Source organism: Achroia grisella, unplaced genomic scaffold, assembly GCF_030625045.1.
Source record: "Achroia grisella isolate CSIRO2021 unplaced genomic scaffold, CSIRO_AGI_Agris_v1 utg642, whole genome shotgun sequence".
NCBI classification, from domain to species: domain Eukaryota; kingdom Metazoa; phylum Arthropoda; class Insecta; order Lepidoptera; family Pyralidae; genus Achroia; species Achroia grisella.
The window spans coordinates 2999733-3023159 of NW_026712979.1; the positions used below are offsets into that span (position 1 = coordinate 2999733).

At 32.7% G+C, this 23427-nt stretch overlaps 2 protein-coding genes across 2 annotated transcripts in view; both read right to left on the reverse strand.

The window, feature by feature from the left end:
• Positions 1 to 17593, reverse strand: part of LOC131849444 (START domain-containing protein 10-like) — a 46298-nt gene extending 28705 nt beyond the window's left edge. Inside the window, exon 1 of the mRNA XM_059199523.1 lies at positions 17421 to 17593. Within this exon, the coding sequence (XP_059055506.1) occupies positions 17421 to 17591 (171 nt within the window). The 5' untranslated portion in view covers positions 17592 to 17593. The remainder of the gene's footprint in view (positions 1 to 17420) is intronic.
• A 1673-nt stretch (positions 17594 to 19266) lies between these two features.
• LOC131849378 (lysozyme-like) lies at positions 19267 to 22727 on the reverse strand. The gene is made up of 3 exons (XM_059199446.1): positions 22544 to 22727; positions 20319 to 20477; positions 19267 to 19413 (listed from the first exon to the last, which is right to left on the reverse strand). The coding sequence occupies exons 1-3, from the start codon at positions 22674 to 22676 to the stop codon at positions 19280 to 19282; spliced, it is 426 nt and encodes a 141-aa protein (XP_059055429.1). The 5' UTR covers positions 22677 to 22727; the 3' UTR covers positions 19267 to 19279.
• Positions 22728 to 23427: the final 700 nt, after the last annotated feature.

The window sequence follows — 23427 nt, forward strand, 5'->3', positions numbered from 1 at the left end:
TATAATAAGTTCAGGAGTTCGGACACGAGACGCCTACAGTTGTCTTGTTTCTCTTCATCGTTTACTTGGTTACAAAAACTTTTTAATTCGCATTCACTCTCAGATTCTTATGTCGAAAAACTTATAGCGAAATTAGATATATGTACATCAAATTAATTGAAATAATAAATATAGATAGACTATTACTATTAAGGGTAGACCCTTAAATTATATAAATAGTAGGTAATAGGTAAATATTATTATTTATCTATTACCTACTATTATTACGGGTAAATAATGGTAGATCATTTTAAAAATCTAATGTAAACTTTCGGGGGGAAGGGGATGTTAATAATGTGGACTAGTAACCCTATTGCCAGCAATGTACTATAGTAGATTGACCTCCACGCAGTTTCCCCTGGAAACCACCGTAATAAATTCCTTATGAATTTACCACGATGGGTTAACTGATCTTACTCATCCTCCACTGGTGCCCCACCAGCGTAAAACGTAAGCGTAGGCGGATGTACCATTCCACTATCACCCATAAAAATGGAAGCTTTCCTCTATTTATTATACAAAAAGTAGTTTTTAAAACCTTCAAACCATGTATATGTTACATGTAATATTTTAATTATATAGGTAGCACTATTTGAGCTCTTTTTATTTCTACTTCTACATTTTCGAATTCGAATTTCAACCCTAACACTTTATTTTAGAGGCTTAAATGTAAAAATTACAAATTGGCATATTTTTGGCGTCTTCCCAATGTATTTAGGCTGTGCATTCATATTTGAATACTAATGAGTCAATTGGAACAAAACATGTACACAAAATGTATATAAAATAAATAATTCTTTAGACAATTTATGAAATGAAATCTCAGAGAGCGTATAAATCATATCCAATTAGTAAGATTATACGATGAATGAACAAAATGTCAAGTTAGCGGGCCAAACAGTAATTATGTAAAAAGGTTATATTAAAAAATTAATTAGAACAGAGAATATGAGGTTGGGGCATAAAATAATCACTGCAAAGGTCACGCTGAATATCTGCAGGGAGAATTTTCATCTATTCTAATATTATAGTATAAAGGAATAAAAGATTTCATTCTGTATGTATTTTGGGTAATAAAAAAATAATGGACCGTTTTTTTACAGCACCGCATTAAAAAAATGTTTTGAGGTTCAAATCAAACTGCGTGGAGGCTGAAATACATACCTACCAGGACCTGTATTTCGGTTATAGGATCCAGATTAAGCCGTGAAATTACAGAATAAGAGAGGTGACATGTTAGGCCTCTGGAATGACAACACGTGAGTGATACCATGGTTGTCATATGGTAACGTAATTTTGGAGCTGTATTTCGGTTGTAGGATCCAGATTAAACAGCGAAATAACCTGACATGTTAGTCCTCTGGAATGACGTCACATGATAACGTGATGGCCATAGTGTTATTTATGTATAAAGATCGTTTACCGTTTACCACCAGGTAGATCGTCAGCTTGCCATTCCAAAAACATAAATAAGAAGATCCGACAGAGAGACATTTCTGTAAATTTCAAGAATCATACGGAAATGTCTCTCAGTATAACAAATATCTCTTAATAGGACCCGACTTTTTTTGTCTACCTACAAAAGATAGGAGCATATTGAATTATGACTTCAGGAAGACAGTTTGCCTTATAATTTCTCCGGCGGAAGGCGATATTTCAATTTGAATAACAGTTTTCTTAATACGAGCACGTACTTTGAAAGTCCTAAGTTGGCATTTCCACGTTTTCTACTTAACGCCATTTACGTATCCATTTTTAATTCTCTCGTAATGTTTACTCGTTATAAAAGTAACATTTGTGTAAAAACATACTTAGTGAAATCCTTTTTAAATGACACTGGTAATTCCGTTTAAGGTAAGTAGACTATTTTATTGTAAAGCTATTTTTAATGTACACTGATATAGTGAAGAGATTGCGAATTTTGTGAGTTTTGCTGTATATGGTGGATAATCTCAGAAACTACCGCACCTGCTTGAAAAAATCCCACATAAATATGAATAAAGAATATAAGTCCAAATGAAGGCTAACCGAAAAAAATAATAGATAATAAATTCTTAAAAGAAAATGAGTAGTCGTAATTTTCCTATAAAATAAAAAGCAGTAATAATAATAATGATGTTTATTTTTTCTTATGTAGACATAAATCAAAATTTATCTGTAATATTCGTATCTATTCAAACTACACAAGAGCACTGGGTACTAAGGATAATCATAGTCCTAAGAAAATAAAACAAATGAGAGGTTCTTTGAAGGCGATTGAAAAACACAGTTTAATTGAAAACCTCCTTTTAGAAGTTGAAAAACATAACTCATACGATAACATTGGTAGTCAGGTAATTAAAACGACCGCGACGGGGCGACAGGGTGCGGCTCCCACGGACAGGAAAACTTTCCGTTTACCTTGTCCCTTGAATTGCCAGACATTTAATATATTTTTAATGATATTATGTGCTTACTTAATCGTTATATTAATACGTGAAAAATTTTGTCCCCTTTTTACAAAAATTGCTCGGACGGAGAAGAATGGTATTTGTCACACTTACAGATTATATGGAGAACAAGTGTAGAATGCTAATATTTTTTAAAATTACACATGATATATACATATATATATATATATATATATATATACATGCATATATACACGCATACATACTCTTTTGTTGTTTATTCCTGGTACAAAGATGTTTTTGTATTTGTGTATGACCGAATTTCGAGCACAGTGCGACCACTAGTCCAATTAGTTATACCACAGATAAGATAATATTACATAGTTATGCTAAATTGACATCAACTATGAATAGAATAACAATATTACTCTTGGACGATTTACACAGCGCCGTCTAGTCCCAAAATAAGCAGAGCTTATGTTATTTATACTAGACAACTAATATAAATATTTAGTCATATTTTTTCTTATAAATACATACATAATTAACATAGAAAATACTCAGAAAATTACTAAGAATCATTCTCATGAATACAAATGTTTCAGGAACTCTAGACCAAGGACCCGTGACAATCGAAGTAAGAATGAAGAAAAGCGATGTGCCAAACCGCTAGACCACCGGGGCAGAGTAAAGCAAAGTTACTATTTTGTCTACTTCATTCTTCTAAACTCTGCTATAGATTCTTAAACGATATTCACTGTCATTTCGAGAATTTCTTACACAGCTAGATTATAGTTGTACGAACCAGCACATGCCCTTGCATAGCTATGAACGGCTGTTATTACAGAACGTCATCATCATATACGAGTATATGGATTATAAAAAATGAGAGACAAGATAGGTAAATTCAATGAAATCCAAGCAGTGTAAATCTATTTATATTTCTAAATAAATCCTGTGAAGGAAACACCGATATCAAACTCAAAATGTAACCCAGGGACAATAGTAGGCTCGCCTCTTGTTACGTTGAATCGAAATATATCCAGCGAAATACGGACATGTCAAGTACCGCGTTCACCACAATATCGACAGTTGACATTGCTACTAACTACCCTTACAGAGATAACTGTCACCTGAAATTAGTCTATATGACCGGAAACATGAAAAGCTAAACAGTTACAAGTATACCGCGAATCGTTTATAAAGGAACCTTTTGTTATAAAGTAATTATGTACCCAACCGAGATTCAATTCCGTTTTGTTTTAAACTACGAAAAATTGAGTTGCAAACAATACGAAAATGTAACTGCATACCTACCAGGAAAAGAGCAAATGGACAACTGGTTCAGTTACAGAATTGTTTTTAAATTACCACGTTTGTAGTGGAAAACATAGTGAAACTCTGTTGAAACATTGAGTATAAAGGAATATTTAATTCACATTTATTTGTTCTATTTTTTGAGGTTATCTGTAGCTGTAGCTGTAGACACAACTGAATATGTTAACAATACCTGTAGAGACTAAATTGATCTATATAAACATTATATACCATATTTTACAAGACTCAAGTGAGCGATATTTTAAAGAAAATCTAACAACTGGAGAGAGTCATGAGTGTGCACTTATTAAATGTAATATAAAGATTTTCAATGGATATGTTCGTTAATACCATAGTCCAGGTCACAAAAAACCTACTTCAAACGCATTATTAAAGATAACTCGAACACTACTGGTCGGTTCTTGAACAAATTTATATGTGACCACACGAGAAGTATCACCTTTCAAATAAAGAATAGTATTAATATCAGTGTGCACTCTTTAAAAAATATAGTATAATAGTTTGCAATACAAAGTTTTAAACAGGTTAAAAATAACATAAAATGACAGTAGAATTTGACCTCCTGTGTTTCGCGAAAGTTTAAAAGATATCTTTTATCTTTTGAACGCTATGTTACAATTATGTGCCAGTCGATACATCTAAACATTAATAATTCTGCATAAAACATTCATTCATCAGGGAAATTACATATTTGTTATTCGCATGGTAGTCATATAACGAACAATCTAAGTGGAAAAGTTGACAATGTCAAATGTGTTTTGCATGTAGCAGGCTTTTACGGCACTACGAGGGTCTAGGGACCCTAGAACTTGGTACTTAGTTATTCCAAAGAGCATCAATTTGTTGCTTTATTACGGTCACTTGTGACTAAACAATGAAAGGCTCTGCTCTACTTGTAATAATAGAATAAACAAACTCAGAACATAATTTAAATATTTATTTCTGAAACTAACTGTGCTCGTGGTTTCATCCGCGAGAAATTTATAGCCTATGTGCTCTTGTGACGTATAAGCTGTATTATTGTAATATTTTATTAAAATGCATACGTGAAAGAGTAAAAAACATCCATCCATCCATACGTCGATCCACACAAACCACAGCGTTTATGTGTGTTTGTATGCGTTTATATTATTAATATACATATTTCTGAAATTTAGTCCTCATTAAAATTGATTACTTTCTACCATTTTTTTTTCATGTAATTAAAATTGCAAACAAAGCTTGTAACTTAGTGAGTGGTTGTTACCACTCTCCTATATGGATGAACAGCACGCCTATCATGCAACGCCCATGTTACCACCTGTGGATTTGCCAATCCAGAAGACCGAAATGTTATGCTTTTGCACCTTGTAAGTTCACTGCCATATCTCACCACAACACAGTTTACAAAGTCACATCCTAGGTGTCAGAAATATATGAGACAAATGTAGTCACGCAGACGACTTAGAAAGTACAAAGTATATCTAATTAGAATTCTCTTATTGTTTATTTCGTAGTCCTATAAATTTATATTTGTACACTATTCAAGACGTTATATGACGATGAAAGGGAGATAAACAACCCATCCTTATTTGTTACACATCAGTTGCATCTTTGAAGATCCGGGTCAGCGACGCCATATTGTTTTAGTTAAATAGTTAATGCCAAAGGGCAGTTATTTAAAATGTCAAACCTACTACATTTAATTGTTACTGTACATTTTTGTAGGTTACGTAGTATATAATACTAATGTAAACATATCCTTAAATATATAATTAAAGTTATTTGTTGTTATTTTTAACCCATATATCAAATATATCAATAACCCAGAACAAGCTAAAAGTACCAGATGGGACTCTATATTCAAAGAGCTAAATTCAAAGTAATATATTTTTGTTTTTTATATCTTATAGGAACTTTACGACTTTTTCTTAACTCAACACTTACCAAACTATTTAACACTACTTACATTGCAGTTTTACAGTTTAATGGGTTCACTTTGTAGTTATGTATGAAGTTCCGTCTTGTACCTTTTAGTTGCCATGCTTGTATGTCATTTAAGCAATTAGTTTAGTGAGTACATAATAATAGGCATTATACTTAGCTTTTAAAAAGAGGAACTCATTTGAAATAAATAGTACAATAGAATGCATACATTTCATTAATTTTTATTATTATTATTATTAAATTTTTATTTATTATTATGTTTTTTTTTCTCTTCTATTCTAGTACCACATCCCACCTTTTGTACCCTTTTATTTTAATTACTCTATTAATGTAATTTTCCTGGTGCAATTAAGAGTATATAAATATAAATAAATAAATAAATAAATAAATAAATTAGACATAGACAATAGAGAATTAAATGCAGGTAAATTACTATTGTACAATGATCTACTACAGTCAAAAACCGTACCAGATAGATGCAAATTGCGAGGAGCTCTGACGCCAAGGAAGATAATGAACAGATGCCATCATAAAAGCCATGACCACTCTGTCAAGAGTGAACGATTGAAAAAAAAGAAATTACTAAGGACAAGAGGTACCATAACAACGTCCTACTTTCTAAAAAATAAAATCTTCAAATATCCAAATCTTTTCATGTCGTATTTAACTCATTTGCCAGCCTTTAAATATTCTCCGCTGTCTTTTACGGTTGCCATAAAACATTCGGCGGAAAGCGCTGGAAAGGCAATGTTCAAAATTACTCCACACTCTCAAATATTCCAAGTATCTGGGTGGTTTTCTAAAACTTCGAAATTTCTGGAAGACATTTTAGTCTGATGACTTCAGGATTACTGGCGTAGATTTTAGGCAGCCGTCTGCGTAGCCATCTCAGTCTCGCATATCTGTACCAAATCACTTGCTTCGCCATGCTATTTTAAAAGTAACACTATAATAATGTAATAATAACTCCCCAAAATAAAACTAGAATAAAAAAAATCTTATGCATAATATAAAATTCTGGTGTCTCAATGTTAATTACCTTACTCCTACCAAACGGCTTGATCGATTTTTATGAAATTTTATATGCATATTCAGTAGGTCTGAGAATCGGCTACTATCTATATTTCATACCCCTAAGTGGTAAGGGATATCCACCCCTAAATATATATGTATTGTTTATTTTTCGGCGTAATATTTTATTTTCATTTCATTCTTTAGTATTGAAAAATACATATAATCCTAAATTTTTACCCTTCTAGCATCAACCCCTATTGTTTAATAGCGATTTTAATTTATATGGCAAAACAACGTTTGCCGGGACAGCTAGTCCCAGTATAGAATTCACATAGTGCGATTCAGTCAACAAGATGAACAGAGCTTGTGTTACTAGATAATAGATAGATTAGATATATTAGGTGTTTTCTATGTACATAATGTACATAGAAATACATAATGTACATAGAAAACACCCAGTCCAATACAAACCATCATACTCATATTTATACCGTGTGAGGAATCGAACCTGCGACCATTGAAAGTGAAATGGTGTGTGACCACCAAGTCTGTGGTCTACCGTTTGGCATGGGAATTTAAATTACAAGAGTAAGAGTACATATATACAACAATATAAGAATACAAGAGCATGGTACCATAGTACTCAGGAATGGCGTCGCATGATTATTACTGAATGACAAATCAGGGCAACTAAATGACTGTAGTGGAGGAGTTTTGGCGCATTTTTGTAAAATTTATTAACAATCGAACTAACAGGTGGTAGACAAAATCACAAAATCATCTGCGTAAAAACTGAATAATTGATAAATGAACGCTATAGAAGATATTTTAACATTGTCTAATAAGATATTAATAAAATATGAATAAACAAAAAACTCCACCTACGAAAATCTTATATACTAGCTGTGCCCGCGACTCCGTCCATCCGCATGGAATATAGCTTAATTTTTCTAAAATAAAATTAGCCTAAATTACTCCTTATTACATCAGCTATCTGTCAATAAAAGTCTGGTCAAAATCGGTCCAGCCATTTTAGAGATTATTATTATTATAAAAATTGTAAAATATGTTATTTTGGTGTATATACCGTATTTATATTCATATGCATGTAGTAAAAAACGGTTATTTCAATATTATAAACGGACACTCCAATTTTATTTATATAGATTACGTAGCTCCTAACCGCATGGTACAAAAGCGTAGCTTTTATGTTGTAACATTTTTACTAATATAATATTTTTGTTATGTATGGAGGAGTAACTAGTAAGGTATTTAAGGACCTGTTTTCGTCTTTTGCAACAATTAATTCTACTTCTGGAAACCTTTCAGGGTGAATGCAACGTATTTGTCAAAGAGTTTAACAGTATAGCACAGTGCCTTACTTCCGAGGTTCACGGATTCGATTCCTTGCACGGTACAAACATTTATTCATGACTATGTTTGTTTGTATCGGTTTGGATGTTTTTACGTATTTACAAAAAAAATATTTAATTATTTCTAACAGTTCTTTAGTACCCATAACACAAGCTATGTTTAGCTTGGAACTAGATGGCGCTGTGTATTATTTTGAGATATTATTTATTTATTTATTTATTTATTTATTTATTTATTTAGGAAGATTAACGGTGTAATTTTACATGTTACTTGTCATATAGAATTGTCCTATGCCAATTAATAATCTTCGCCAATAGTATTACCAGATTAAATTTTTCATTAGCCAAATTTAACATATTGAAGTAATCACGTGACAGTGTTTCAGTTGTAGTTATACAGTACAAGTAAATAGATCAACACACCCACAAGTAGCGATGTATCCACAGAATACACAAATAAAGTACGGCTATGTACCGTTAAAGAATTGGTTACATATGAGTTTCCTAACTGAGGCTGTGCTGGAACAAAACAGGTCAATATCATGTGGTACATGGTTAAAAGATTTACATGCTCGTAAAACGAAAGTGTTCTCTCTGTATCTGGTCCTGACTGTAGGGACACTTAATATGGCTCTTTGTCTAAGTCTTAGGGTATTAGTTCTTAAGTTTATTTTTGATAGCAGCTCCGAGCAATCAATTCTTCCGTTCGCTATATCCATAAGATAACAGACATCGTTAATATTGCGTCTCATATACAGGGGTAGAAAGTGATACTTTCTACATCTATCATAGTAATCTACAGAGCGTCGTTTACATTTAAAATCCAAGTACGCAAGAAATCTTTTCTGGATGGCTTCTATACGGGATTTATAAACCTCGTAGTGCGGGTTCCATATTTGGGATGCGTACTCTAAGTGACTTCGAACATATGCGCAATACAATACTTTTAAGGTTTTAATGTTGCTAAAGTTTATTGATCTACGAATGATAAACCCAAGAGCCTTAGAGGCCCTGCTAACAATATAATTTACATGTTTATCAAATAAGAGCTTGATGTCGTGAATTACACCGAGGTCTCTAAATTACGATATTTGTGCTAGATTCTGATTTTTTAAAGTATAGCCCATGTTTAATGTTTTATGACATCGAGTAAATGACATGTAAAAACATTTCGATACGTTGAGATCTAATTTGTTACTATTGCAATAAGACTCGAAGTTAACAAGGTCTGATTGTAGATCTTTTATATCTTGACTACTGCGAATTACTTTTAGAATTTTCATATCGTCAGCAAATAGAATTATTTTTGAATTTTGAAAACATTTATTGATATCGGAGATGAATATAGTAAAAAGCAATGGCCCTAAAATGGAACCCTGCGGTACTCCGGAGGGAATTGGTGCCCAGGTCGATGTAAATCCACTCAGAACCACTGCCTGACTGCGATTGTCAATGTACGACTTGAACCACCTATGTAAGTCCCCATGTATTCCTGCACAGGTTAGCTTATTCAGAAGTAATGAATGGTCGATGCGATCAAAACATTTACTGTAGTCAGTATATATCACATCGACCTGAACTCGCTGTTCCATACCCGAAGTTATAAAATCATTAGCGACTGAGAGATTCGATACCGTTGAGCGGCCACGTAGGAAGCCGTGTTGTTCCTCACCAAAAGAGCTTTTCAATGTGTCATATACCTGGCTATAGACTATTTTCTCGAGTATCTTAGCAAATAAACACAGTTTTGAGATAGGTCTATAACATTCGATATCACTGTTATCTCCCTTTTTAAAAATGGGCGTAACGAAAGCAGCTTTCCACACTATTGGAACTATACCCTCGGAGAGGGAACGATTATACAGAATACAAAGTGGTTTTACAAGGCTCTCTGCACAGTTGATAATGATATTTGGAGGTATATGGTCAGGCCCACCCGATTTGGAGGAGTCAAGAGACTTCAACAACTTCAACACTTTTTTGGGTCTATGATAATCGATGAGATATTAGAGATGCTTTGGGGTATGGTCGAGTCCATCACATCCACGTTGCCTGAGGGAGTCATACTATTAAACGTTGACTGGAAATATTTAGAAAACAAATCGCTTACACTCTGGCCAGTACTAGCTGTAACATTCTTATACGATATTATGTTGGGGTAGGTTCCAGAATTATTTTTACTTTTTAGGTAGGACCAGAAACACTTGGGATCCTTTGTTATACCCTCTTCTATTCTTCTCATGTATGAGTTGAAACAGTCTCTTTCAATTTGTATAGCCCGTCGACGTAAAAGTGCAAAAGAGTTATAGTCAGATAAATTACCATATGTACGATATTTTTTATGAAATTTAAATTTCTCTTTTAGGATTTTTTTAAGTGCGTTGTTGTACCATGGCGGGTAGATCCTAGATGTAATGGTTTTTTGAGGCACAAATTTATCACGAGATTCATAAAGATGACTATAAAACAGATCCACAGCATCTTGAAATGGAATACTATACAGAGTGCCGTCCCAGTCAACGCTCTCAAGTGCAGTTGATATAAGATCATAACTAGCCCTATTATACATGTACTTAGTTCTACGTTCTTGTACAAGCATGTGAATTTGAGTGAAATTAACTTGTATGCTTAAGGACTTATGGTGTCTATCTTCCTTAATAAGTGGAGTGTCACATGCCTGTACAACCGCTCTGTCATTGGACAATACCAGGTCGAGCAATCGATCATTATGAATAATCATAATGCAACACAACACAACTATAAAGTTGTTATTATATTGGGTGAGATTGCACATGGTTAGAATATCAATAAAATTTACTAAATGATCTTGATTAGATGTTGATATAGGTTTTAAATCAAGTTCATCATTTTCTGCCCATCTAATTGTATTTGGGAGATTGAAATCACCTAAAACCATGAATTTGTCAAGGGCATGTGATAAGACCAACCGACTCAGTCCCTCCATAAAGTTGTCCAACTGCATTTTGTAGCTGTTGCCTTGCTCTTCACTTATCAGATAAACAGTACAGATATGTATATTACATGAGCCCGATGGGCGCTTATTACGTAAAGTAATGGTAACCCACAAATCTTCAGCTGAACTAATCCAATTAATTCTATTAGTAACAGTGAGATTTCGTTTAACTGCTAATAGAACCCCACCACCCATACTCTGTCCCGTGCGGAAATAGTCTCGATCACGCCTCCAAACCAAGTAGCGGTCATCAAAAAGTTCCGCATCAGATATACTGTCAAGGAGCCAGGTTTCAGTCAATGCTATGACGTCATACTCATTGAGACTAACCATTCTGTACAGTTCATCAGTTTTTGAACGCAAACCACGGACGTTTTGATAGTATAGGTTAAGAGAAGCCATTTTTATAATGTAATTTTAAATATATAGCAATGTGTAATGTTTTTAATTTAATACGCTGATTATAATTATAAAGTCTCAACGAAGAAACAATCCCACAATGTGGAGACCGCTCCATAAATACCATCAACGAGAGAGAATCATACAAGTTCCAAATTTTGATGTTTATATAATATTTTTTGCAACTCAATTTAGTATTTATGACCTTAACCTTTACAAATATACGACCAGTGTTCCCCCAGCACGTACAGTAATTAAAATTATTGAAAAATGAATTTTGGGCAATCATACCACCACACATAAGTACCAGCCTACACATACAATATACTCTATAAAACAAAACAGATAACAACAACATAATCAACAATATAAAGTTTAGGATAATCACACTGTATTTACATATTAAACTATTTTTGATATGTCTTTTTCCGTGGTTATTTGTATCACGGGAGATGTAATATTTTTGCGAACATACAGCTTGCAATTTTTGACCCATACAAATTGAAACCCCGCTCTTTAGCTACTTTCTTGGCAGAGGATAACAGGTTTTTGTTGGTGTTGGTGAGGTGATCATTAATAAATATTCTATGCGTTCCATGTAGTCCCAGTGATGTTGGTAATAGTGGACTAGTCTTTATAAACAATCTTGCAGCAGCTATGAAGTTTTCCTTCACATATTTATTAGTAAAACAAGCAATAATTGGTTTAGGTTGATTTTGCTCTCTGGTCTGTACTCTAGTTACAAAGTCGAGCTGGTTGTTCGATATAGGATAATTTATTTTCTTTCCGATATTGCACAGAATGTCGTGAAGATATAATATAAATAATATCTCAAAATAACAAATTGGTTTGTATATACTACTAGTATATACTAGTTATACAAACCAATTTACTAGAAACATTAGGTGTACTCTATTAAACAATTATGATAAGTATTTAGCTTTTTAATAACTGTCGGATTTTATTACTATATTCATTTGAATCTATAAATAAAAAGATTCAGAGTCAAATAATATATATATTGCATTCATGCAAATAATGCAAATGTATAAAAAAAGGTGGGGACCGAAAACAAATTTTGTTTTCACAACAGGCGCGGATTGCCGTTTCGAAGACCCCTTTGAATAAATTATTGATTTTTTCGAGAGCATCAAAAAGTCAGGAGGGAGCACAATATTCCCAAAGAAAACAATGGGTGAAACAAATATATAGATAAGCACACATTTGCTTTCACAACCAATTTACGATATAAGCGATTTATATCAAACATGATTAAAAGTATGTAATATATTTGCATATAATGAGGATTAAGATATATAATAAGGTAGAGTCTTATGACTCATACTTATTATACATGGAGTGTTTCAACATATGTAGATATATCACTTTCATAATAGCATAGAAATGTAATAATACAAGCTATACCCGCGGTTTCACCCGTGTCAAATTTATAGCCTATATGTTATTCTGATGTATAAGCTATGTTACTGTGAAGTTTCATCAATAATCCGTTCAGTAGTTTTTGCGTGAAAGAGTAACAAACATTCATCTATAGTCACAAACTTTCGCTTTTTTAATATTATATATGACGTTTTAATAATAAAAATTTGAGATATAATGATAAATCTAAGTTAAGTTGTAAAGTCCTGTATCCGTTGGGGTGTAACTATTGATGATACCAACTATAAATGAATGTACCCATACAATTAGCATTAAAGACATTATATTCTAATCTAGTTTCTTTGGTCATGTACATGAATACTAAATACCGTCACGACTGCATGTGGTAAGCCTAGGTTTTGTTAATGTTGTTGTTAACGCAACACTTGGTATGCCCGCATTTCGCTGGGTATATTAGAAACCAACCTAGCGGGGGCGAGTCTGCCTCCATTCCTCCCTATTATGTACGTATGTATATTAATTATGTACATCTATAATCGATAAATTATATATGAAAACGGAAATAAACGTTATTGATTGGAGGTTAAATTTTGTGACATATACACCCGTAAAATACGAATATTGTAAAACATTTTTCCTACCAACTAAGATGACAGATAGAAGACGTAAGGTGACGTTAAGATAAAGAGATAAATAATAAGCTATAAGAGATTGTTCTTCAAATTTTATCCGCGACATTCCTACTTATATAATAGGGGTATAGGTTTGTATAGAATATTTAAAAAAATGCGCCTAGAAACAATATTGGCAGAACACTTTAAACAGGGTTCTTAATATTTTTAAAAGGTTCAAGTAGGACGTTGAGAGACTCTTCCATAAGAATGGCAAGGTTACGATCTCTATCGCTTATCGATTTTTCTGTTATTTGTTAACTCGGTACATTGTTTTTAATTTTATCTCACAAAAAAATATGTAAGTACTAGAAAAATAAAAAAATAATTCGCTGATATAATATTTGTATTAAAATATTTATTAATATTAATATTTCTATTTACATAGGGACGGACAGACAGCGACAGCAACTTTGTTTTATACTATGTAATGAAAAGGCTAATGCAACTGTTGTAAGTAAGTAGTATATAAGGATTGATTATTACAATAAACAGACAGTATACACTCAAACGTTGTACCTACCATTTGCCTAACAAGCACCACCCTTATACTGTATCTACTAAAAAACCGTGGTAAGCAAGGCCACAGAATGTATAACACTTATGGTTTATTCACAGCTTGTACAATGTACATATATTGTAATACACAGATACAATTACACTGTACACTTTCTTCAACGCCGAGACTATCTACGCGTTCGTAGCGTAGGCGTGGCGCCTACTCAGTCTACAAGTCTTTGTGTTTCATTTGTATCAGAAAACGAAATATATATACATTTAATGCACATATTATATCTAAGGCCTTATGTCGATACCCATGAAACTGTACTAGATATGTACATTCAAGTATATCAAGGACTCAAGGTCGAAATATAAATGAAACTGAAGTATATATAAGATGTAAATGTACCTACATTCAACGAAATATAAATAAGGTATAAAGTTTCAAAGAGTATCTCTATTATGTATTTAAATAATAATAAATTTAAAAAAATTCAATACCTTATACATTCATCACTTACATTATATTATCAAAGATACAAAGGAATTTACCAGTGTGTAGATCTACATACATTCACGCATAAGAACTATACAAAAGCATAAAAAATATTTTAAATAACTAGACAACAGCAAACAGCAGAACAGGTATTAGATAGATTTATAATATATAAATTATACATGAAAATGGATTGTATAAGACAACTAAAAAAACAATAAAACTACGTAAAAACAATAAAGCAGACGTAGTCGCGACAAACAGTATATTTGTATATAATAACAGATTATTCAAAATTTTTATTATTATCAATATAAACTAATAAGGAATCACTGTAGGTTTAATTTAATATGTTATTGTTCTTTCAGCTATTAAGACATTCTATTATAACCTTAATCATATAGAAAATATTTTAACATAATAGGATAATTTAATAATCTTTATAATATAAGAGAAATTAAATTAAATTTGTTTCAGTAGAGTAGACAGAAATTCTGTACTTGAAAGGAAATTAATTTAATCTTTTACCATAACACAGGTTTTCAAAGACTCATCATGTATGCTATACGAACATAAAAGTAAATTGTATTAACAAACTTTTTTAATTTAATTATATTTAATCCTTCTACTATGCAGGAAGCACTAAATTACTGGCACGAAATACCAGAATTAGTACATTCTAAAACCTTAATGATATCCTACTCTAATTAATACTCTTATAGACTAGTGCTATTGAGTAATAACAATATATGCATAATGACTAGTGCCCTCACTGGTAACTGCAAATTAAATAAACATATGACAAACCTAGAGCTGTGTTTAAAAAAGATTTGCAGATTTTCTAAACGGAAGAGGAAACGCCACTACATATCCTATGTGGTTGTAGCCCACTCATGCGTCAAACGAAATATCTCCTTTGGAACGTACACACCAATCCTGAAGTGATAAAAACTATTGTTCCTAAAAATATCCTTTAATTCTAGTCCCTGACGGGCCTAGGCAGAGAACTCTAAAAAAGGGCGAGCACAGTAGGTGCAGGTAGCAGTGCTACAGGTTCTCTTTCATAAACATCATCATCCTTTAAGCCTGGAAGACGTCCACTGCTGAACAAAGGCCTTCCCCAAAGATCTCCACGACGATCGGTCCTGCGCTGCTCGTATCCATTTTAGGTTCTCTTTGGCATTCAGTAATAGCCACACTCCATTAATAAAAAAAACCCACTAAACAATTGCTTAAATGACAAACGTGCAAGGTAATAGTTGGAGCTACATGAATAAATGATTTTCTAATTTGAATTTCTATTTGAACAAAGCGGTTCACACAAAGCCTGTGATTTGGATTTATTTGGGGTCGGCGCAATATGTTTTTCTCTGTGGTAATTCTATATGATTTTTAAATTGAATTCTTGAGATATACGTTAATCTGTTCCATTAAAATGTCTAAACATTTCCGTTTTAATGTGGGATCTCTTTAAACATTCATTTTTACTGCGTAACTCATGAAAATGTAACGCGGAAAAAACGACCAAGTTTTACTTTTAAGCATACTAAATGCTGAATAAGTGAATTTTGGATTTCTTTAAGGGAAATTTTATACAAGTTCGATAGAAAACTTTAATTAAAACTTGAGGAGCGGTCGTTTATCACGAATAAAAAGAAGTTAACTTCTCTTCTACTATTGGCCATATCATTAATCTTTGATTACGACACATAAATGTTTAATTGCCTACTTTGTTCAGTCCTTATTTTATTATTTGAATTTAGCATTTTAGCGTACAATATATAGACGGCCTCGCTGGTTCAGAAGTTTATCACACCGCTTTACTTCCGATGGTTGCGAATTCGATACCGCATGGTACAAACATTTTCTATTCATGTATGTTTGTATCGGTGTGGGTGTTTTCGATGTATATATATTTATAAAGACAAGTATCTATGTATTATGTATTATATCTGTCGACTAGTCCCACACAAGTTCAGTTTAACTTGGGACTAGATGGCGCTGTGTGAATAGTCGTAGGATATTATTATAAAAAAATATATAATTATTAATTAATGCAATAAAAATTAGTAGTATTAATTCTCTTTTACGTCCATTATATTACCAAGACAAATAATCTAAGATGCCATATACCTATTGAACTAAAATGTTCATATGATACATATGAACATATGAATGTAAATTTATTTAAAATTGTGTATTACAATATTTCGAAGGGAATTTAAAATTAACCATGAGTACTTTTTATCTATGTTTAAATAACACTAACATATTAATCTACTCTATAGAACTGTAGTTATATCCTTTTGCTAATTTGTGAATAATTTCCGTAGCGTCCACTTACAAATATTTAAATTGGTATTTTTCACACGTTGGTTTCATTACCGAATTTACAATCATCAAACAATAAATTTTCCTCTTTTTAATATTAGTATGGATAAACTCATTCAAACACATTCTTTTGTTCATGTAAATTTTATTAAAAGAACAACTCTTAAGTACTCACTCTGAGCTTTATTTGCATTATTTGTGAACGATATTAAAATTTAAACAGGTCAGTTTATCTTGTACAAGTTGGCCCGATGGGCGGACATATTCTGATTAAGAAAACAAGCAGAGCAACTGTCCCTAGCACAGTCCCAAATTAGGACAGGCCTAAACAAACCTAACCAGGTAAATGTTTATTTAGCGTTCTTTCGCATTTAATATTAAAATCAATTATAATTTTATACGTGTACACAACAACTGACTGTAAACAAAGGCTTATTTGAGCTCACACGCAAGGGGTCGAGTTGTTAACCCAGTAAAAAATGTTAATTCGTTGCAGAAAAGCTGACATATATCATTGAGTGTAATAAATAACGTCAAAGATTTATTTAGTAGAGAAATATAACAGACCTTTACAGTTCTTAGGGCACCGTGTGCGGCGTCCTCGGCCCACACTTTGACTCCTTCTTTCTCGTACTCCAACGTCCAACCTTCTTCAGATGCTAGTAAGGATTTTAATGTCTCAAAATCGGAGTCGTCGGCTACGCGCGCTTCGCCGCGCGCCCAACCCGCGCCGCCCATCCGACCGCGAACATCACAACACAACTGCAATGTGGCTCACTCGGGCACAGAGTCGATGGGGCGCGCATGCGTGGAATATGGAGCAATTCTTTCTACCGACTTCAAAAAGAGGGTGGTTTCAATTAGACTCTTTTTATATGCACATTACGTGGATAATTAAGTAATATGATCATTTTGATACTAAACTCTTTTTACAATCAAAATACAAATTTGACTTAAATAGCGGGACATTGTCGACTATGTATCGATCAGGAATAATCTGACATTAAGGGTCCTGAAGTAGAGTCACAAGAGCCGTTTTTACCCCGGGTCCCCACCAACATATTGCCCACTTTCATAAAGGAAAACTACGGCCTGAAGGGGGTGATGTGTCTGCGCTACCATGGCAGATAGCCGTCATCAGTGCCGTGACCACAGAGGCAATTTATATTTTATTATTATTTTATATGTATGTTAATCTGTAAGGTTTTTATAATATGGGCCAAATAAATAAAATGAACATCATCATTATGCTATTTGAAATGTGCTATTAAAATAGATTTTCTTTAACAATTTAACAAATAATTTTCTTTACTTTTTATATTTTCGCCTAACACTTGGACCCAAAAGGTACTAGAGTAGATTAATTAATGAAACTAAAATAATTCTTATTTTATTCATTTTCATACATATATTTTTTATATACATAAGATTTTGTTTTATTTAAAATAACTATTACTGAAATTATACCTACTACTTTTTTTACTATGTTTTTAACATGTTTGTGGAACATATTTTACTAAAATTCTCTTCGTATGAAAGCAAAATATCCACTAGAAACCGCATAACCTAAAAACGAGTGAGTAAGCACCTAACACTAATGGTTCAAGCTGTAATGAGCTTAACACCTCCGACTGCGATGTTTTTTATGCGAAAAATAATGTTGCTTAGTCTACGTTTCATTATGTGTTTTCATGACCCTGCTGGTTATAAACGTTTAAATAAATATATATTTGAGAGTAGGTACTTTACTCTGTGTGGAAGTGCAGATGACTTAAATCTATACATATAATAAAAATGTAACTTGTCGCTGTCTGTACATGAAATATTTATGAGAAAACTGAAATAATTGATTGAAGAACCCAAAAATTTGTTGGTAGAGTTTTTGTCTGTTTGTCGCTGCGCTTTGTGCGTACTTATTTCAGAAACACTAACTAATTTGGATGTGGTTTTCACTAATGTATTATGGTAAACTTCACTTAAAATTTTGTATTTAGGCATTTTATTTCCGATTGAAGTGAAATATCTGAATATAGTTTACAAATAATAATATTACGTGGCGGGGTCAACTAACAAACAATAAAGTTTTCGCCACAAATATCTTTACATAGTATAAAACAAAGTCGCTATCTGTTCACTTATATCGTTTAAATTACGCAACGGATTGTAATGCAGTTGTCAGCAATAGATAGTTATTCCAGAAGAATGTATAATGCATGCTTGTTAAAGTATAGAACAAGCCAGGAAAATCAAAGATTCGTAATGCATACGTGCGAAGTCGAGATGGACCGCTAGTAATTTAAAAGTTTATAATGATATTACAGTTTTAGAAATAGCTTTAGAGAAATATCGAGACGCCATTATTTGGAATCATGATAAAATAAATAGAGAATTTAAATATATTTCATTTATTCTGTTGTGACCATGTTCTAGCAGTTGCTGATGTCAGGGAGCGGTTTGTTTTGGCAGTGTTTGGTCCAACCGCGCCAGGCCAGGAACCGATGACGTTTGTATATCTTCTTAGCGCATTTAGAGGCAACGGTGATGTCATCAGTCAAGAGTTCTGGAAGAAAACATCATTTTTTAACATTTTGAAAATATTCTATTATTATTTCTGTTCGCTACGGTATATTATTACGGTTATTTACGGTTTATTATTCTGTTCCTACTGTAGGTACTTTTTATATTGGATTATGATAAAATAGTGTTCCAGATTACGTTAACAATATATTAGTGAAAGATGGTGTGGTGAGCATAAAATTAGATAAATAGGTAAGCTAATCGTAATGATTTCGTCAGAAATTTAAAACTCTTCATTTTCCGGTGGGACCGCTAGAGGTTGGGTTGGCGTACGAACATTTAGTAGCCATATGTATAATACTATTAAAATTCACAATTAAAATAATATAATCATATACTTCTTTGCTGTTTATGAGCGAACAATTTTATTATCACTGTCTGTAGATACCGTCTGATTCGGTTAGCTAGCACTTGAGAAATACTCACATAACACTCGACTGGTACAGTTGTTTATTTAATCCTCATTACTCACAGTCTATCTCCCCATGTATTAATATATAAGTACCAACATATATAATAATGATAATATAATAATAACAATAATAATCAACCTGGATAAATGGTATCATCTAGTGCCACGCTAAGCACAGCTTGTGTTATGGGTACTAGACAACTAATACATTGAAAACACTCAGACCGATACAAATACTCATGAATATAAATGTTTGTGCCATGCGAGAAATCGAACTCGCGACCGTAAGAAGTAAAGCTAAACCGCTAGTTTGATTCTATTAATTTTATTTATGTTATCTTATATATGTGATTTTATTGTGATGACAATATTTTAACTTATACTTGTTTTTATTACTCTCTATGTTATACCACAGATAACATAATCTATGTAATATTATCTCATCTGTGGTTATACCTTGTTTATTTTTTACTTACGGGAACACGTAATGTTACAGTCCTTCCCGGCTGTAGAGGTGTTACTACACCAGTATCGATCGTTAATCTGGAATAGGCCGTAGTCCCTGGATCCATCTTTATTTGGCTTCCCGACTACGTCCGTCCTGCGACTGCTCTCGCTTTCAACCAGGCATACCCCTAGTGGATGGATGTATAATAACTTTAACATACAAACTGACGGTACTACTGTTTATGAGAGAGCTGATGGAAATAGTATCCATCGCTTAAATACCCGAACACTTCATCTCACTTTTTTTTTTATTTTACAATGACCCCGTTGACCAGACTAGTTACAGCTTTATTAAGACATAATTTTTTTATTATATTACTTCATACATAACAAAATGAACCAGAATATACTATTATGTCTATCTTAGGGAGTATACTATGCTACACTATATTTTTGTATTTTTACTTTTATTTTATACACATATAAGAATTCTTTCTTAGACATTTTTATATCTATTACTTTCTATATCTATTGTATACTAGCTGACCCCCTCAACAATGTCTGCTTTACAAAAACGGGTTTTGCAATATGGAGCCATCGCATTCGCACACATTGATGATATCGGGATGTTTAATAGCGTTCCTTGAAAAATGGGCTAGCCAACACTAAAATAATTTTTTTAATCGGATCTGTAGGACCGGTATTTACCTATTACAAAGAGGCAATGTTTGTATGTATGTCATGTGTTTAGATTTTCAATTCTATGATGATGTTGGTTCTACATTCAGATGTAGAAAACACAATTTACACCAATATTCGAACGATTATTCTATTATTTTTTACTATTTATTTTCTTATTACTCACTATTTATGATTGACTGGTAAACCGATTAATTTAAATAAATAAAATACTTTTCACGACATATGTATATATAAACACCTCTTATATATGAAACTAAAAAATCCTATTACGAAAATCGATTAAAATTAATATTTTATTTCCTAATTAGATATATATTACATATAAATGTGACTTTTTTGTACATGAATGGATGAATATTTGTAATTCGTTCACTACTGGATTAATTCTTAAGAAATTTGATATGCAGATATATCATATACTACATTAATAGATAGGTTACTTTTTACTGTTATTAATGGTAAATACAGTGAATTATCAATATAAATATACACTATACTGTGATAGCCTTTTACATATTTTTATCATTTTTGAATTAATTGACCTATAGAGGTCCTGCTAATCAAATTGTGTAAATACCTGATAACAAACTAGCAGGGATTCCCACTGCTTTGCATTCACACAACTGATTATCGTTTTTTACAAAAAACCTTTTCTCAGTATATGCTTAACGAAAAATCCTTATAACATAGGTAACCGAAAGGTGCTATATCAATAAATGGTTCTGATTTTGACTTTAACAAAGCGTGTACGATCTTTTGCAATGATTCCGACTGCAAATTTATGTCAATGGGTCAGTTGCTTTAATTTTCTGTAGCTAATTTTTTGAACAAACTTTAATTCTCGTAGATAGGTAGATAGATAAAAAACAGCATCTGTATGTCTTCGTGATATCTACACGTCAAATTTAATTAAGATCTGTTCACGTGTATAGTGATAATGTAATAAACAAACTTTCGTATTTTATAATATTAGTATGGGTAATATCGAGATATGGAAAAATAAATAAATGTGGACAACTTACATAGTGCCATCTAGTCTCAAACTAAGAATAGCTTTACTAGATTTAAGCCAAATATAACTAGACTTTAAATTTAAACCTTTAAAGAAGATTTCACAAAAAAAATACATTTTAAGTTAATTAAGTAAACTGTATTGAAGTTTCCACATGATATAGTCCTAAAGCTATAATAGCAAATGTTATTCTATATCTTAATACAAAAAAAATGTAGACTTTGATCAAAGTCATCTATTCGGTTGCCTCTGTCGTACTTATTTATGTCATTAAGCAGCTTTCTGTGCAAGCTGTATTCTGGTAGGTATAAATGACAGCAATACTAGCATACGGGAGCTAGACAACTCAGTCCTCAAAAATGGCAATGCATGATGATATCACTAGTGTTATAAATGTTGTGATGTGTATAGGCGACGGTTATGACTTTCCAAGGCCGTTGACTTGTTTCACAGGCCAGTTAAGTATTAAAAAAACTTCAATCGTATAAAAATAGATTCCTTAATGCAACTCATAAACAAAAACTATTAAAAATTACTTACAATCTCTCAGGTTAGCCTCATCAAAACCTTGACTCCTCAGTGCTCCAACCAGTCCACATCTTGTAAACGTCTTCGCGTTGACATAGGATGTGAACGCGAGAGTAACAATAACAATTAATATTAATTTATCCATTTTTTATTACAGTCAATATATCGATAAACCCGCCGTGACCCGTCCAAACAGCAACACAGAAATGATTTAAATGAAAAGTAGGGGAATTGTTCACTTACGTATGTACTTGTTATGTATTAATAATATTTTTTATTACAATGATAAGTCTGAGATTTCTGAACTGATGTTAGTTACTTCAAGTACCTATAATACGTACTCGCATATTTTTTAACGGATGATTATGGAATGGTACACGGGTCTACATTAATGGTTTACGCTGGCGGGGCACCAGAGGAGGATGATAAGATAAGTAAGATCAGTTAACCCATCGTGGTAAATTCATAAGGAATTTAATATAATGGTTTCCAGGCACTGCTTGGAGGTCACTTAATATGGTATATTGCTAGTAATAGGGTTACTTGGAGGATGATAAGATGAGCAAGATCAGTTAACCCATCGTGGTAAATTCATAAGGAATTTATTACGGTGATTTCCAGGGTGAACTGCGTGGAGGTCAATCTACTATGGTACATTGCTGGCAATAGGGTTACTAGTCCACATTATTAACATCCCCTTCCCCCCGAAAGTTTACATTAGATTTTTAAAATGACATATTCTTCATCATCATCATCGCAGCCCGGAAGACGTCCACTGCTGGACATAGGCCTCCCCCAAAGATCTCCACGACGATCGGTCCTGCGCTGCTCGCATTATTTACCCGTAATAATAGTAGGTAATAAGTAGATAATAATATTTACCTATTACCTACTAA